We start from the raw sequence: 16,638 nt of genomic DNA, 5'->3' as shown, positions 1-16,638 counted from the left end.
CCTAGTAGCGACTAAGTATAAAATTCAGCCGCCGTATATGAATGAAATAAAAATTACCATCATTGCTGCGTGTTTGAGATCAAAAGTTACTGAAAGCTATTAATTTGTTTGCCCGCTGTTGCTATAGTGATGCACGGTTTACAAGGACAACTGATGCTGTTTTTGAGTGTTTAAACCTCGATGAAAATTCATGAAACTGCACATACATCACGCCGGGAAAAATAATATTTTTGTGGGTTATTGTGCAGTTTCTTAAAAATGGCTCACTATTGCCCTTTATAATTTTGTTAACAAAGAACCCCAATTTGGCATATGAAACTGCCTAAGACCTACAAAGAAAGTCTTTGAGGTTCATGTGTTAAATAGAAAGTCCACCATTTTGATGTTTCCTTGGAATTTGGCACTTTTTGACTTTTATAGGGGTTCTGTTTTAAGGAACTCCGACAAAATATATGCAATCGTCTTCAACCTCTTGAGTGTTTCATCTCAACTTGTTTCAAGTGAAAAGTTACTGAAAGCTTTTTAGTACGACGCACTGTTGCCATGGCGATGCACTATTTGCTTGGGAAGGCCTTTGGTCGCTGCTTGTGGCTCTAGTATTTCTTTGTGATGTGAAAGTTTTTAAAAGAAAACAAACCTCATGCCTGATTAATCTGTGTTAATTCAATGCAAATGACTAACTTGTACAATAGGACTAGAAATCATATTAACTGGACCCTAGTTGGAAAAAAATTAAAAGATGCTAGGAGAGCATGTACTGATTAAATGGGCTGCCTGTATTGTAATTATGGTTAATACTGATGTGATTTAACTTTACCCATATTAGACTGGGCTTCTACTTTTACCATATACAATTTCTAAGGAATTTTGGCGAACCACATTGGTTACCTTTATGAAAGCTGAGTCTTTTCTTTGACATTTTACCTCCAACGTCAGGAACATTTTTTTCCCTCTCTGGATTTGACATTAATATGTCTCTAAATGCTGCTGTCATTTCAGCTCTTGTAGTTTAAAGGGCAAACCTGCCATGGTTTCTACGGCTCTTTGTGTAAAATATCTTCGAGACAAGATTGCTACAAGATAAAAGATAAAGGAGATGTTTTGCTTCCCATACAGTGTGGATAGAAGTCATCTTTGCTTATGTGGACGCTTGCAATTTTCCAAGCCTTAGCTAAAAATATGGAATCATCAGTCTTTGAGGATGTTTATTCAGATGTTTCATTTTGGAGGACAAAATGCAGGCTATGATATGACACAGATCTGAAGTCATTTCAAAGGGTAACTTTATGGTTGTAAGAAACACTAAAAGAAATCCAGAAAAAAATGTGGTAGTCAAGAACAGTTACTTGTTTAAATCATCCAATTGTGAGTAAAAAAACCTGGGAATCATGAAAACAACGACAAAGGAACACACCACAAGTACAGTCTTGCTCCACATCTGGCTTTTAGAACAGCTCATAGTCTCAGAGGCATGGACTTAATGAGTGATAAACAGTAGTCCTTCCTCATCAATCTGGCTCCAACTTTCTCAAATTGCTTTTGCCAGATCAGCGTTTCAGGTTGGAGCCTGGTCATGGACCGATTTCTTCACCAAAACATTTGCAATTGGATTGAGATCGTGACTATTTGCAGGCCGTGACTTTGACCTTTTGTGTCTTTCTTCAAGGAATGTTTTCAGTTTTTGCTCTCTGGCAGGGTGTTTTATCATCTTGACAAATTATTTCATCATCCCCAAACGCCCTTGCAATTGATGGGATAAGTGTCCAAAAATGTCAACAAAAATGATTTCTCAATCCTCAAACGTCCTTTCAATTGATGGGATAAAGTGTGTCCAAAATGTCAACGTAACGTGTGCATTTATTAATGCAGTGACAGGCATTTAACCCAGTGACTTTACCTGGCACGCAGCCCCACATTATCAATGACTGTGGAAATATGCATGTCATCTTAATTAATCTCATTGGAAAGGCAGATTTGCCATTCATTATTCAGTATGACTTTCATGCTGTCATCCACAGGACATGATAGCTGTTCCTTAGCACGTGTGTTTTTTTCTTGTGTGTTTTCTGTTTAGATGTTCATGCTGGCTTTCGTAAAGCTTTTCTGTATGTAAATTTAATTTCCTTTCGGTGCTTTCTTATGGGTGCGGCCACATATGTTGGCTCCAGTTTCCTTCCTTTTGTTCCTCATTTGTTTTGCTGTCCATATTCTGTTTTCAACTGATGTTTTTGTTGCGCTACCAGTTTGCTTTTCACCACCTTCCCATGTTGTTTGTACTTGGTCAAAATTTCAGGCAAAGCTGACTGTGAACAACCAACAGCTTTTGCAACATTCCGTTATCGTTTCACTTCTGTAAGAAATTTGAACATCCACTACTTTGTTTCAATTTACATCTCTCTAATTATCGCTTAGTCCAGTGCATTGCTCGACTCTAATCATGGAAGTGATGACGGAAGCGCGTTTAAAACAACATTACCGAATGGCTGACTGACGATTACTTTGATTCGGCTTGACAAAATGACGGACTGCCAGTAATACGTATTGTACTGGTCAAAAAAATGTATCGTTACCTCCCAAGTGGTGACGAACTGTAATGTAGCCATGATGGAAGCACAATTAAAATATCGATGTTTGACTGGTTGACGGTCCTAAAATAGCGGCGACATAGCGGCGACAAACTTATTTACCAATGACGGAAGTGTGGTTAAAATAACGATGTCGGAGTGACGTATTCACATGACAGCTTCGATAGGGTTTCATTTGTCATTCACTGGTGAATGACAAGTGACAGACTGGCAACATTTACTGATGCCCTCCACCTCTCTGTTTGTAAGAATAAAGTAATGTTGGCCCATTGATCTGAGAGTATAGATGTGACAGTCATAGTTATTGAAAATGACACAGACAAAGGTGGGGTGGTGGATGACAAGCTTTTTGGAGACTGATCAGATCAAAATAGGCAGTACAATTTCAATTGAACGTAAGTGCAGAACACTAGTGCATCAGTTCTTTTATCGTAGAATAGGTTCGTGACGCACTATACAGGTAGGCAAAAGGGCACGTCAGCAGATCAGGTATGGGTACCGTAGTACTATGATGATGTTTATATGCGTGTTTCGGGTCCTGCTATGTCCCTCTTGCACACTGACCTTTTACTCAGTCAGTGAGAAAGTCGAGTGCACCTTAATTACCTTAACACCAGCAGTCCTAACCTTTCTGACATCACACTCGGTGCACATAAACACAGCGCAGACACTGCATGCATAGACACGCAGTCTCCTTAGGTCTTCCTATAATACTGAGCATTTAGATTTAGCAATAGTCTTTTGACTACGGTTGAAGTTTTAGTCATAGTTAAGTCATCGATTGTATTTTAGTTTAAACCCAATTTGGAAAATACAGAGCAGTTTTCCATCCATCCATTTTCTGATGCGCTTATCCTCACAAGGGTCGCGGGCGTGCTGGAGCCTATCCCAGCTGTCTTCGGGCAGTAGGCAGGGGACACCCTGAACTGGTTGCCAGCCAATCGCAGGGCAGACATAGACGAACAACCATCCACGCTCACACTCACACCGAGGGACAATTTAGAGCGTTCCATCCATACGTCCATTTTCAACACCGCTTAGCCTGAACAGGGTCGCAGGGAGATGCTGGAGCCCATCCCACCTGATTTCTGGTAGAAGGCAAACGCCACCGTGAACTGGTCGCCAGTCAGTTGCAGGTGGTCTGGGGATATCCCACCAGCAGTAGGCCCCGGGGACGACCCAGGACACATTGAAGAGACTATGTCTGTTGCTGCAGTCATTTTTTCACCTATGATAAAGGCCAGACTACCAACTAACTAAACCAACGCGAACTAAATTTCCCGCTGCACTGATTCGACAAGCACTGTAATATGATCATCTGCAGCCAATGATGGCCAAGCGTGTTGGGTTTGTCTTAACCTCCATGGCAGAGGCTCCGTCAAACCCCTGAGACCGATTCACCGAACCCAGGTTAAAAACCACAGCTGTAGCCAAACCGTACCATGTTTGAAAGTAAGGTCCTATTTTACTGTGCAACCCTACCAGCTACCCTGAAATGTAGATATGAACACATTGAGATCATTTTGCTCCGGTCAAGCAGTAGCAATGTAAAACTGACTTGCAATGACTACTACAGTATGACCACTGTGAACAAATGTACAGCAATGACGAAACTATATACAGCCGTCTTCCTCAACTGGCGGACCGCGATCCACGACCGGACCGCGACCTCCTCTGTCCGGACCGCCGACCTCCTCTGTCCGGACCCTCGGCAAATTGTATAAAATAACAAATTATAAAGTGATTTTTACGTTATACATTTTATATTTTTTGGACTATAATCTGCGCATTACCGCGTTCGCTTGTTAAGATTATCCGTTTTATTATTTGCGTGCACGAACAGATGTATTGCAGAGGACGCAGCAGCGCGACTGTGTGTGTATAATGTTTGACGAACTGGAGACCCTGGCTGAGCAGGGCATGTCGGCGATAACAATGCGCTGATTGGCTCCTCTGAACTTAAGGTGTGCCCATACACAAGCGTCAGCATATACGATGCGCTGATTGGCTCCTCTGAACTTAAGGTGTGTCCATATGTAAGCGTCAGCACGCGTCTATCCCAATACACACACATTCAAAATGGATGATTGTGTCAGGAAACAGACGCATGCGCGACGCCACAGTGTGCTCACAGCTTCAGCACAGGAGAGCCACACAAAGACAATTAGACATGACGAATCGCGGGAGGTTTCGATTGTGTGCAGTTTTGCTCCCGTCTACCCGGGGATCTTTGCAGCTGTTTAACAGCAGAACACCGCAACATGGTAAATGAACATCCCAATGGCGTCCTCAAATAATATTTGTATGCCTCAGACATTGCATTCACCTTTAGTGGAAGAACGGCACTGCACATTCCTGTGCTCCCTTGTGTCAGTATTTAAAATGGTTCTTAACTCCTCTTCTGATATATTTTTCAGTGATTTCAGAGGGGATGTGAAAAGGGGAATTGTACAAATGAAAATATTTTTGTTTTCATGTTTAGTATTTATTTTGGTAAAATGAGTATTTTGTTTTGCTTTTGTTAAATTAAGGGGAAAAAAAGACAACTACTGTTTAACAAAGTTAAAGTAAAAATGTCTTATTTCCCTAAAAGGGCTATTTCTATTATTAAGCAGGCACAACTTAACAAAATAAAAGAGTTCCTCTGCCTCAACACAATACCTCTCATTATTTGCTGTGTACTGTCAAAGTGAATAATTGTTATTTTCATGCACCCCATTATTGGTTGGTTGTGAGGAGTGTTGATTTGTATAAGCTTTGCTTGACCATACTAAATTGCCATATAGCCCTGCTCCCCATGACCGCCGTGCATGGGACTGGACCTTGGTCTTATAAAAAAAAAAAAAAGGGGACCTACAGCCTTTCTAGTTGAGGACCACTGATATACAGTATGGCACAGCTCCACACCACAAATGTATGACAACATCAACAATAAACAATATCGAACAAAGCATAGCATGCCCATATATCGAATAGTTAATTGGCAAAAAAGACAAGTGAATAAAAAAATGTGTATTTTATTTGCTCAGGCAAATTATACCACTGCTGCTTTCCCATGTTCTTTACAAGTTAAAGCTAACTTTGGTCCATGAACTTTTCAAGCTTGTCAAACGGGATAATTAATACACACCATCAGCAAGAGAGACTAACATTATGTTGCCTCACTTCAAAACAGCAGTGTCGTAGCATGGCAAAAATACTGAGGTGTGATGCAGTGAGTGAGTGACGTAATAATCGCACAGTACAACAAAGCAATGAAATTCGTTACCAGCACTTTTAAATATTGATTTTGATCAATTTTGGCCCATTGGTGTAATATGTCATGTTTGTCTCTGTGTGGCAAGGATTGTTCAGTATCCATTTTGGACTACATTATTGTGTGTCTTGGTGCAGTTAAATTGTTCTGAATATAAAGTATATGTGTCATGTCCAGTCTAATATTTGAAGTTGATTAAATGCATAAGAGTATTTTTTTGTTGTTGTTCTGCCACAGATGAAGACTGTGAGTGTAGCACTGGTGTTGTGTCTCAATGTTGGAGTGGACCCCCCAGATGTGGTCAAGACATCTCCCTGCGCCAGATTGGAGTGCTGGATAGGTGAGTTTTAAGTTTAAATTAAGAAAAAGCAATTTATCTGAAATGAAGTTGAAGTAAAAAAAAAAAAAAAAAAAAGAATCATTATGTTATATGCATACGCCTGCCGTTCCTGTGAGTTATTTCCGCTCTTTCCAAATGATCTATTAAAAAATGCATCTAAACCAACGCATATTGACAAACTTAGGTAAAGTTCTCCAGCACCTCTGCTGCACTCGAGACTTGTTATCTCACTCACTTGGCAGTGTGCCCTCAACCCGCTTGCCTTCTTATGTGGATGCCTCAGCTCATGGCGTAATAACGTGACGTCACACGAGGAAGGTCTTTAGGTTGGATGTGTACGGATGAGCGTTCACACTGAAGACACATCACATACTGTACATATCAGATTTATGTCCACATACAAAAGAGGCCCAGGTCGTGTATATAAAAAATCGGAATTCTACTGTTCACGCTGCATGAAAAAAAATCTGACATGTCGCATATGTGTTCTGTTGTATTATTGTTACTTTGTGTTAAATGTTCTGTGCATTGTTGAGGCTGCAGCTGTTGTGAAAGCACTTTATAAATAAAGAAGTCTTGTATTGTATATGGGCAAAAAAATCGGATTTGAGCTGCAGTGTGTAAGAGCCATCTCTTTTCATCTCTCCAACAGCCTTCATTCATCATAAGGATTTATTGTTGCTGTTGCACAAAGCACACCCTAATCCTCTGCAAAGTTGACAGTACATTTTTCTTTGCTTAAAGAGCCTGATTTGATCCCTCCCAATCTGTGTCGTCTTATTCTCAATGCCTTATTGATTTAAATTATTCAATGCTTTCCATTCCATACCAATGTAAAGATTCCAATCTCTCCTTTTTTCCTTTCTTTAATATTACATTTTTCTGAGATTATTCGCAGCTCTTACCCACAATGCATCATACTCACATATAGGTCATTTCTTTGCTCATCTGTGTGGCGCATTGGGCACAGAATAGGTTAGGAAAAACAAAGTTTGCTTCCATGTTGCAAGATTTGTTTAGCACAGGTTTTTTTTTTTTTTTTCCTTTTGTTAATTCATTGTTTGTGTTGGTTTTTGTGATTGCTAGCTATGATTATACCTAAAGGGGAAGTCTCAAGTACAGAAAACATGTTGGGTTGTATTTGGTTGTTTCCACAGCTCGGAGCATGTGTCATGTCCTTTTCAGTTGACAGAAAGTGGCAAATTGGCCACCACTTGGGATGGCTGAAAATGGGCGGATTTAGCTACTTATTTTATATTACTAGTTATATATATATACTAGTTATATACTAGTTATATTAGACTAGTGGAGGGACATGGAACATATTACTGAAAAGCACATTTTGAGGTTGACTTCCCCTTTAACGATATCATTGTTCAAGGAACAACAGTAAACCATGTTCATAATCTTTGGCATCTCCCCACCCATCCACCCATTATCTGAACCAGGGGTCCCCAACCGCCGGTCCGCGGACCGGTAGCGGTCCGCAGGGCATTTGGTACCGGGCCGCACAGAAACAACTTGCCTTAATTCCGTTTCGGAATACGAAAGAGGTTTTATATTGAAAAATTACCGGATTCTCCGTTACATCCGTCTCTGTCACGCTTGACACGCGGCAAACCACCCTTCTGCGTCACGTGACTGATTACGCAAAAAAAAAAAAAAAGACTTAAAAAAATTAGTAAAAAAACTGCTGGAGATCGCAAATGACGGCGGCCTTAAAAGGACGTTCGAGACAACTGGATTAAAGTTATGGCTGAATATTCTGAGATCGCCACAATAGCACTGTTGCTATTTCCGACATGCTACCTGTGTGAGGCGGGGGTTTTCTGCAGCAACGGCGACTAAAACAAAATTACGAAGTAGACTGGACATAAAACACACACTTGAGGTGTCATTGTCTCCTATTACCACGAGATGGGACCGTCTGGTTGCAGAAAATCAAGCTCGGGGCTGTGGTGAGTCGTCATTTTCATGCACTTTGAATTTGCATTGTATCGTATATTGAAGGCATTAAACATTACCATCGCGATCAGAGTGTTGCGGCCAGATTATACGCTCCTTGTGTTTATTATTATATTTCGAAAACGCCAGTTTTCATGCAGCTCATAGCATATTATTTTGTTGTATTATTTCCGCCACACCTTAATGCCGGTCCCTGAAAATATTGTCTGACATAAACCGGTCCGTGGGGCAAAAAAGGTTGGGGACCCCTGATCTGAACTGCTTATCCTCTCAAATAATTTAAAAAATAATATATTTTGGTTTGAAAAAGCAAGTACCGGTAATTTAAACGTGTGTTTGTGTTTGTCAGATCCTCTGTCGATGAGTCCACAGAAAGCCCTGGAGACCATTGGGGCCAACCTGCAAAAGCAATATGAAAACTGGCAGCCAAGGGTGAGTGAATCAAAAATGTTGAACAGTTCCTTTCATTTCTTCACTACCTATTCATTTCTCTCAGGGACCGCAAAGTAATATGAATAGACTTGTTTGAAATACATTTCAGTTAATTTCAGTCTAGACCACTGGTTGTTTGTTCCCAATCAACTTTCATGACTTTTCTAATATCTTTTAAAACTTACACATTTTGGCTGTCTTCAAGTCTTTCATTTCGTTGATCATTTTAGAACTGAATTGTTGACTATTAGTGGGGATTAATATTCTTTTGTTCACTGCCTCCAACAAAGAACAAAAGCATGTCAGTTTTGCTTTGGTATGGATGCATATTTATTGATGTATTTATTTTGTCAGGAGTGAGCTTGTGATGTGGCCAATTCTGACAAAAATAGTGAATTTTGTTTTTCCTTCTCTGATGTACATTAGTAACTCGTTATCAACTCAACTGCCAAATTAAGGCAAAAAACATGTTTAACGTTTCCTGTGGAATCGATTCATTTAGTTGTGTTTCAAAGAAGACTTTGTCAAAGATGACAGAACAAAAGCCAATTGCTTGTACGTTGTTTTAATGCACCTTCAAAAAACAACCTCTGTGAGTTAGGTTCTATTCACAACTACACTGGTTTCGCTTTAACCGCGCCAGGGTTTGTTTCCCACGCTGATCCGTGCCATTTATGTAGATGTGAATACACAAAACGAATCCTGGTGCGGACCAAACAACCGAACTGGACTCGGTACCTTTTGCTACAGGTCTGAATGTAATCCATTGCCAATCCGCACCAAATCCAGGATACAAGTGACTTTTTTGGCCGAACTAGCCACAGTAACCCAGTGTTGATCATACGTCATACTATGACTTTTGTTGAGCTGCGCTGATGGCAGAATGTTGTGCGTCAAAGCACGCAGAGGACGCTCCTGTCGGTTTACTAAACACATTTGTCAACGCTGTTCCAAAATCTTGAAAAATTGCATCACAAAACGTGCCTTGAATGAACTGCTCTTTACACTCAAAATTATGTTGCAGCTCTACTAACAGCACAAATATGCAGACCAAGAGTGCAGCACGTAGGGATTGCATTATTTCCTCCATTTCAGAGTTTGTGCTCTTGGCAAATTATTATCAGTTCACCATAAGAAAGTAGTTGACAGCAAGCAAGCTAAATTTTGAACAAACAGATTGTGTGGTATATTTTAATTTTTTTTTAAGTTTGTATGTAGCCTTTATGTATTTAAATTCAGCTGCTAAAATGCAGTATGGCACATTCTAGTGTCGAATTGTGAAATTGTCATTCTAGCCAGAATGTCTACTGTAGTTCTCTATGTTTCCCTCTAGTGGTTAAATCTAAAATTACTATCTTAATGCACTGACTGCTTCTCTCTGGAGGCTACACTGATTTTCATTTTGAAAAGGTGGAACTCAAGTCGGGCTCTCTCGTGGTTAAACCTACTCTTGAAGGACCAACATCAAGGATGGAGAACTCTGGTGTTTGAATTTTTAGAATTGCAAATATTCATACCAATTATTAAGACATGTATCTTACCAATTGTCATGGAATTTAATTCTTTTAAATATATGTCTTTCATTACTCTATTATACATGGTGCACCCATTACATCATACGTGCTCATTTCCACTCCACGGCTCCTTCCTCTTGGGCCATTTCACCACTCCACATGAGTTGCAGTATTGAGTGGTATGAACGTAGTTTCTCTGCCTCATGATTTTGAGAAAATGTACTCTAAGGGTGGTGAAAACAGCGCAAAGCCAGCGTGCCGAGATGTATTTGCTGTTAGTAAATTTGAATTGAATTTGAAACCACACGTGAATATCTGGAAATCCAGCGAAACAAGTGTTGGATCCTGACTTCCTTCTGTAAGGTTTGGCAGCAGTGTTCGTTTCTTTGTCACATCAGTTTGTTGTTGAGTTTGACATGTTAATAGATTCAACATTGATGTAACATGCCCTGTGTCTCGTCGGTTCATGTTTGTGTATTACAGTATCAAGAGTGCAAGGAAACAGTCAGTCAGTCCAAGCTCACTGCACTGTGGCAGGGGCACCAAATGATGCCTGCGGGTACCACGTAGCCCCCAAGGACCGCATTAGTAGCCTGCGGCTTACTCTAAAAATAGCTTACCAGTGACGGGACATAGTGATTTTAGTTCCAGTGTTACCGGGTATATATAACCGTCATATATTTTGGAAATTCATGTTTGGCAATTAAAGGTAAACGAGCAAATGTTTGTAGCTTCATAAGATAGTGTCTCTGGTGATGTAAACATAGGCTTGAGTTTTGTTCACCCGGGAGGTCAGCAGCGAATGTTGGTTGAATGGCAAGGAGGAGGAGTGGGAGTCTGCTTGCTGTTCTCTGTGTCAGCCGCGGGATCTACAGTAATACAGCACCACTGGGCGGATACCAACAGACACATTCCTTACATGAATGCCATGATATACACAAGTTCTTCATCTGTCCTGTCACATCAATAGTTGACACGAGGACAAGAACATAAGACTCAATCGGGACTCGTGACAAAGCAGCTATAAATTTTTTTTGCAGCTACCGCCAACCCATCATTGCAAGTTCATTTGCCTTTTGTGGTTTTGCATTTACCCTTACAGCCAGGGAGACTGCGGCAAACAGACTTGGCTGCTGCCCACTCACTTTTCTTACCTACGCTTCCTCCTACTCTCTGTCCTTTTGCCGTTTCCATTTTCCAATCCACAAAGATGATTGTTTATTTGAATAGTTTTGAGAGCGAATTTCTGTATTGTCGTCAAGATTAGGCAATACTGTACGTCTTTTTGCATCTCCACTAGTTTCCAATACGAATGCGACTGGTAAAATCCATCCATCCATTTTCCTATCCGCTTATCCTCACAAGGGTCGCGTGGGCTGCTGTAGCCAATCCCAGCTGTCTTCGGGCAGTAGGCGGGGGCCACCCTGAACCGGTTGCCAGCCAATCGCAGGGTACGCAGAGGCGAACAACCATCCGCACTCACACCTAGGGACAATTTTGAGTGTTCAATCAGCCTGCCATGCATGTTTTTGGAATGTGGGAGGAAACATGAGTACCCGGAGAAAACCCATGCAGGCCCGGGGAGAACATGCAAACTCCACACAGGGAGGCCGGAGCTGGAATTGAACCTGGTACCTCTGCACTGTGAGGTAGATGTGCTAACCACTGGTCCACCGGGCTGCTTACTGGTAAAATGCTACTCAAATGAATCCTCTGTATCCATCCAGACAAAACATACAAAGATTCTAACAGCAGCAGATTGCGCTTGTTGCACTAAAGCAGGGGTGTACAAATTCGGTCCTCAAGTTCTACTGTCCGGCTTGTTTTCCGGGTCTCCCAGGAGCAACACACCTGATTAAAAAAAATCTGGATCGTTCTAATGCTGCTTCAGAGCTGTCTTATGAGCTGATCGTCTGTATCAGGTTTGTTGCAGCCGGGAGAACTGGAAAACAGGCAGGACACGGGCCCTCCAGGCACACAGCTGGACATGCCTGCGCGAAAGGAATATGCCCATGGTCTGTCTGTCTGCATTGAAATTGTAATCCTGCAAAATAACCTCAGTTTTTAATAAATGTACCTAAAACCTGAATGTGCTTTTTTCGGAACTGCAATGGATTACAGTTATTTTATTTATTTTTTTGCATCCTAAATACCGAATGCCATTACATTTATTCCATGGCTCCATATACTGTCTCACTCAATCAGGTGACAAACATCGGCGGTTGTAATACAGCAGGAAGCTGGAGAGTGAATAACATCTTGCGGAAAATGGCTAAATGATCTTCCATTGGCTCACGTCATGCACTTAGTCCAGTTGGAGCCGCAGAGAAAACCATTCGGACATTGCAGGACTTACGGACACTGAACCTCAACTAATATTAGGCTTTCGTATTCTTGTCACAATCACAATCACAATGGACTGAGCACATGGATCAGTTCTCACTGTTTCTCATCCCATATAAGGCTTTTTTTTTTAACCTGAACAGTATGCAAGTTTCCAAACTTTGATTTTCTTATTGTTTAAATGAACTCATTGCAAATATAGATGCATAGACCCCTATAGTTTTAGAGAATAATGACAAATGTAACTGGGATCACAACAGACGCGAGTTAATAGGGGTGTTCGCACGGCACACATTTGCTCCGGCGCTGCACCGATGTATTTTGTTGTGATATATTTTGCAGCAAATTGTGTGGAGCGTTCACACGTACAAAGCCGCTGAGCGTGTCAGCACCGGCACAGCGTCGGTGCAGCCCCACTTGCGTTCACACGGCAGTTTCTGCAGCGGAGCAAAACGACAGAAAACAAATGAGCTGTCGTGTTGGTTCTTTTTAAAACGTATACACACTCAAGCGACTACTGGACAGGCACGTCCTTCTCCGTGCCTTCTGCTCGAGAGTGACCGACCCCGAAAACGTAAATCAACGATGACTTCAATGACACTCAGAAAAGCAAACACGTAATGCGCCAAACAGAAAATCAAGAGAGGAAATCACAAAATAAATTATATCGGGGGCGGGGGGTCGTGAACACACAACAAAGGAACAAACTACACAAACAACTCAGAGACAGTCCAGTCTCCTACAAAACGAAAGATGTTACCAGCTAAGTCTTGTGTCGTTATTAAACAAACACATGACGGAAGTCCGACAGAGCATGAAAGCAACGCATTCTCGCCGTACGTAAACTCTTCACAAGCATTTGCTTTGGAGCAAATTTTAACCCAGTTGCATTCACACGTGCAAATTTACACCGGTGCTGCTTCGCAAACGAGCATTTGCTCCGGAGCAAATTTTTAAACCACCTCCCTGAGGTGGATTAAATTTGGTCCGGTGTAAGCCTTTTTCCGGGGCTACGCCGGAGCTAATTTGCACGTGTGAACGCTCTACTGGGGCAGCCCCGGCGTAGCAACGGACCAAATCTTGCCGTTTGAACACCCCTAATGTGTGTGGTATCCGTGTGAATTGGCGGTTGTGTGCCAGGCCATATGTTCAACCCAGCAAGAACCTTTGTGACATTAAAAGGTCAATGATTCAAACCTAAAAGTAAGCGCTGCTCATTGTTCATAAAAACCCTGAAGATTTTTAAAAGTTCATCAGGCCTGTTTGATTCAAAAGAGTAATCAAGTTAATAATCTTTTAAACTGTCGGGGTTTATCATTTAGTTTTCACGTTTTAACAGTTATTTAACAAGCTTCAATTAACATGGGTCATAAATCACATCCGTGCATTTTAACAGTTGCAATATTAGCAAATGTTTTCCGTGCGATTAATCAGTGAGCCCGTGGGCTTGTTGTTATGAGTTCAATGAATCAATTGAATTCACTCATGGTACCACAACATAGATTTGCACTCCTCTCGTCCCGTGACTATATATACTGCAAATGTTTTTTTTTTTGGAAGTGACGTTTTTCCCTTCTGTTGCTCTGTCCCCCTCCCGCTCTGCAATACCACCATCAGAATCCTCTGAGTCCAAATCCCCCCCCCCAAAAAAAATCCTATATATATTTTAATTGTGTCAAATCTTTATTTGGGCGGGGGAGGTTCAGTGTATGGGCATTTTTATTTATTCATTCAACCACAAGATTGCTGGTTTCTTTTTTACCCTGTTTTCCAAGTTACCTTTTTAAGCAAGTGAAATACCTTGGAGAATCGCTGACCCGTCCAAATACAGTATAAACTTGGCAGAATTCCTGCATTATCTCATCCCATGCAACACATAAGGACATTATAGATAAATAGACACCTTCATTTTTTGGTCTCATCAGCGGTTTTGGCTTGAAAGGTATTGGTAAAGGTTTGGTTCCAGACGTCAGCATTTTTTAAGATCTTTAAAGTGAAAGAGGCGGCACTAGCTCGGACGTAAATATTAAACTTTGGATCATCGGGTTTCCGCTTCAAATTGCGCAGGGTATGGAAAATGACTTTCTCAATGAAGCGAGCAGAATATGTTTTGACGTGATATAAAGCTTTCAGGTAATTTTGAAGTTTACAAAACAAGATTGTCTCTCAAATAAACATCCCAAGTGAAAACCTTGCTTCACTTAATCAGTTCAAATGATAATGACCATGACCATGTAATAATTGTCAAGTCTTCCTTAATTTTCTGAATTGACGTCTTATTATGAGTAGCGTCATCCAATTATTCACTCCGGAGATAGCGATGGTCCTCATTTCCCTAGCCTCATTAGTCGACAAAAAGTCAACATGTCACAAGACAGTTTTGTTACCAGCTGCGCAGCGTCTTTCAATTCAAATTCTCTCCCAGTCAGCCACACTGCCCTTACATTTCCCCCTGATTGTTGGTGGATGCTAAGACGTCTATATCTCAGTGTGGACTAATTTGTTGGCCGGCCTTCTGTCTAGATTGTAAGTGTACCTCTATGAACCTTCACTTTTCAACTAATGGCTCCCCCCAGCACTCCTAATGGCCTGCGCTGCTCTGCCTCACTCTCCGTCTCAAGGCAGTAAGGGATATCAGTATCACAGAACTGACTAGTTGTGGCCTTTTAATAGGCTCATTTTGTAATATGATGTCTGCCTGGCTGTCGATCTTCAAAAGCAATCACACTTAACCCTGACATTGAAAGTCAGATATTTGTTCAGCACAGTGTCGCTGGCCTCCGCTCATTGATTTACACAGACAGTGTCACAATTTCTTTCAGGACATTGGAAGAATTAAGTTACAGTTTTAATTAAAATGCTGCTGTAATCTATGGAAATTGGGTTAGGGTATCTATCTATCTAGCTATCCATCCATCCATCCATTCTATTTTTGTTTTTATGTGCGGAGGATGATACGTTAATGTTGTCTTTTACCAGCCGAAACTGTGTGAGCTGCCTGTAGCATTCATACTACTCATTTGCATAAACAGGGCTTGGCACTGCGACCAATATGCTCGCAAATGCGGCCAACTTTTCCCTGTGTGAGAAAACCCCACCGAAACCCCCCCCCCCCCCCCCTCCTCTGGTTGCACCAGCGCAAGTGCATGTTTTAATGGTCTTCCTCTTGCTTTACTCCCTTTGCAATGTGAGAGTGCCTATCTCTGGGTACATTTGGAAATGGTGAGTATGCTTTGCTCCACTCCAACTTCTTGGAAACTCATTTGAGTATCTTTCAAAAGTGCCATTCATTTATTCAGAGTGTCACAACAAAGCACTGCCCAACGTTGAAATGAACCAATGCACACCCTATGCATTTCTGAACATAGAGCTGGCTTTGCCTTGAACTGGAAGATGTTTTTCTTCTGCTCCTGTGACCTCGTCGGTTGCTGAAAGGAGAAGTAACAGTGGAAGAAGATTGAGCAGCTATCCTCCCTCAAGGCGAAACAAGCTGGAGGTTAACAAAGTATGGTCGTATTTTGTTTCCCGACTTGTGTTAAATAATGACATAATAGAAGATAAGATAAAGGCTCGTTTTCTTGTCATTTTCAAATGTTGATAAGTGGCCTTTATATATATATATATATAGTGTATATATATATATATATATATATATATATATATACACACAACAATCCCTGAGACTGTACGCACCACCAAAATATGTCACGGCCAAAAAAGCAGAAAACTGTCCGAAGTGGGTTAATACGATCCACAATAAAGTCACAAAAAAAAGCGTTGGAAAGTACACATTAAAATGAACATTTGCGGAGTGGTTTCAAGGGGCTGCCATTTCTGTCTCTCGATGCCTGCTTCATGTTTATGCTGTCCACTAGTTGTGATAGGTCCACAGCAACTAACGTTGCTCAAATGTTGCCCATTTGTTATTTATTATGTTAAGTTTGCTTCAGGTTACTTCAGCTCCTGTCAGTGTAATGTAGATGTTGGAAGAGTCTTTTCGGTCATTGAGTTCTCTTGCTCTGTGTTGCCTAGAAACTGACATCATGGAGCAGCACCTCTTTTTTGTCAATCGACTCACCCCGTAATGCAGAGTAAAGTGTGGTCTACTAAACTGTACAAACCTAAAACACTTCACAAACTTTTAAAATGTTTAAAAAGCTTAAAAACGTCATGATCATTTTTGGTGGAATCACAGCACTTGTT

The 16,638-nt window shown here is 41.2% G+C and overlaps 1 protein-coding gene across 2 annotated transcripts in view; it reads left to right on the top strand.

Annotated features, from left to right (window-relative positions):
• rptor (regulatory associated protein of MTOR, complex 1) overlaps positions 1-16,638 on the top strand; it is a 163,999-nt gene that overhangs the window by 9,490 nt on the left and 137,871 nt on the right. For both annotated transcript variants that reach the window (XM_086120522.1, XM_086120521.1), the window contains exons 3-4: positions 6,079-6,181; positions 8,496-8,578. In XM_086120522.1, coding sequence (XP_085976648.1) covers positions 6,079-6,181; positions 8,496-8,578 — 186 coding nt within the window. The remainder of the gene's footprint in view (positions 1-6,078; positions 6,182-8,495; positions 8,579-16,638) is intronic.

This window comes from Hippocampus guttulatus, chromosome 9 (genome assembly GCF_054856545.1).
Source record: "Hippocampus guttulatus isolate MCC_2025c chromosome 9, RoL_Hgut_1.0, whole genome shotgun sequence".
Taxonomy (NCBI): domain Eukaryota; kingdom Metazoa; phylum Chordata; class Actinopteri; order Syngnathiformes; family Syngnathidae; genus Hippocampus; species Hippocampus guttulatus.
Note: the sequence above shows the minus strand (reverse complement) of the source record. Positions and strands in the feature narration are given on the sequence as shown.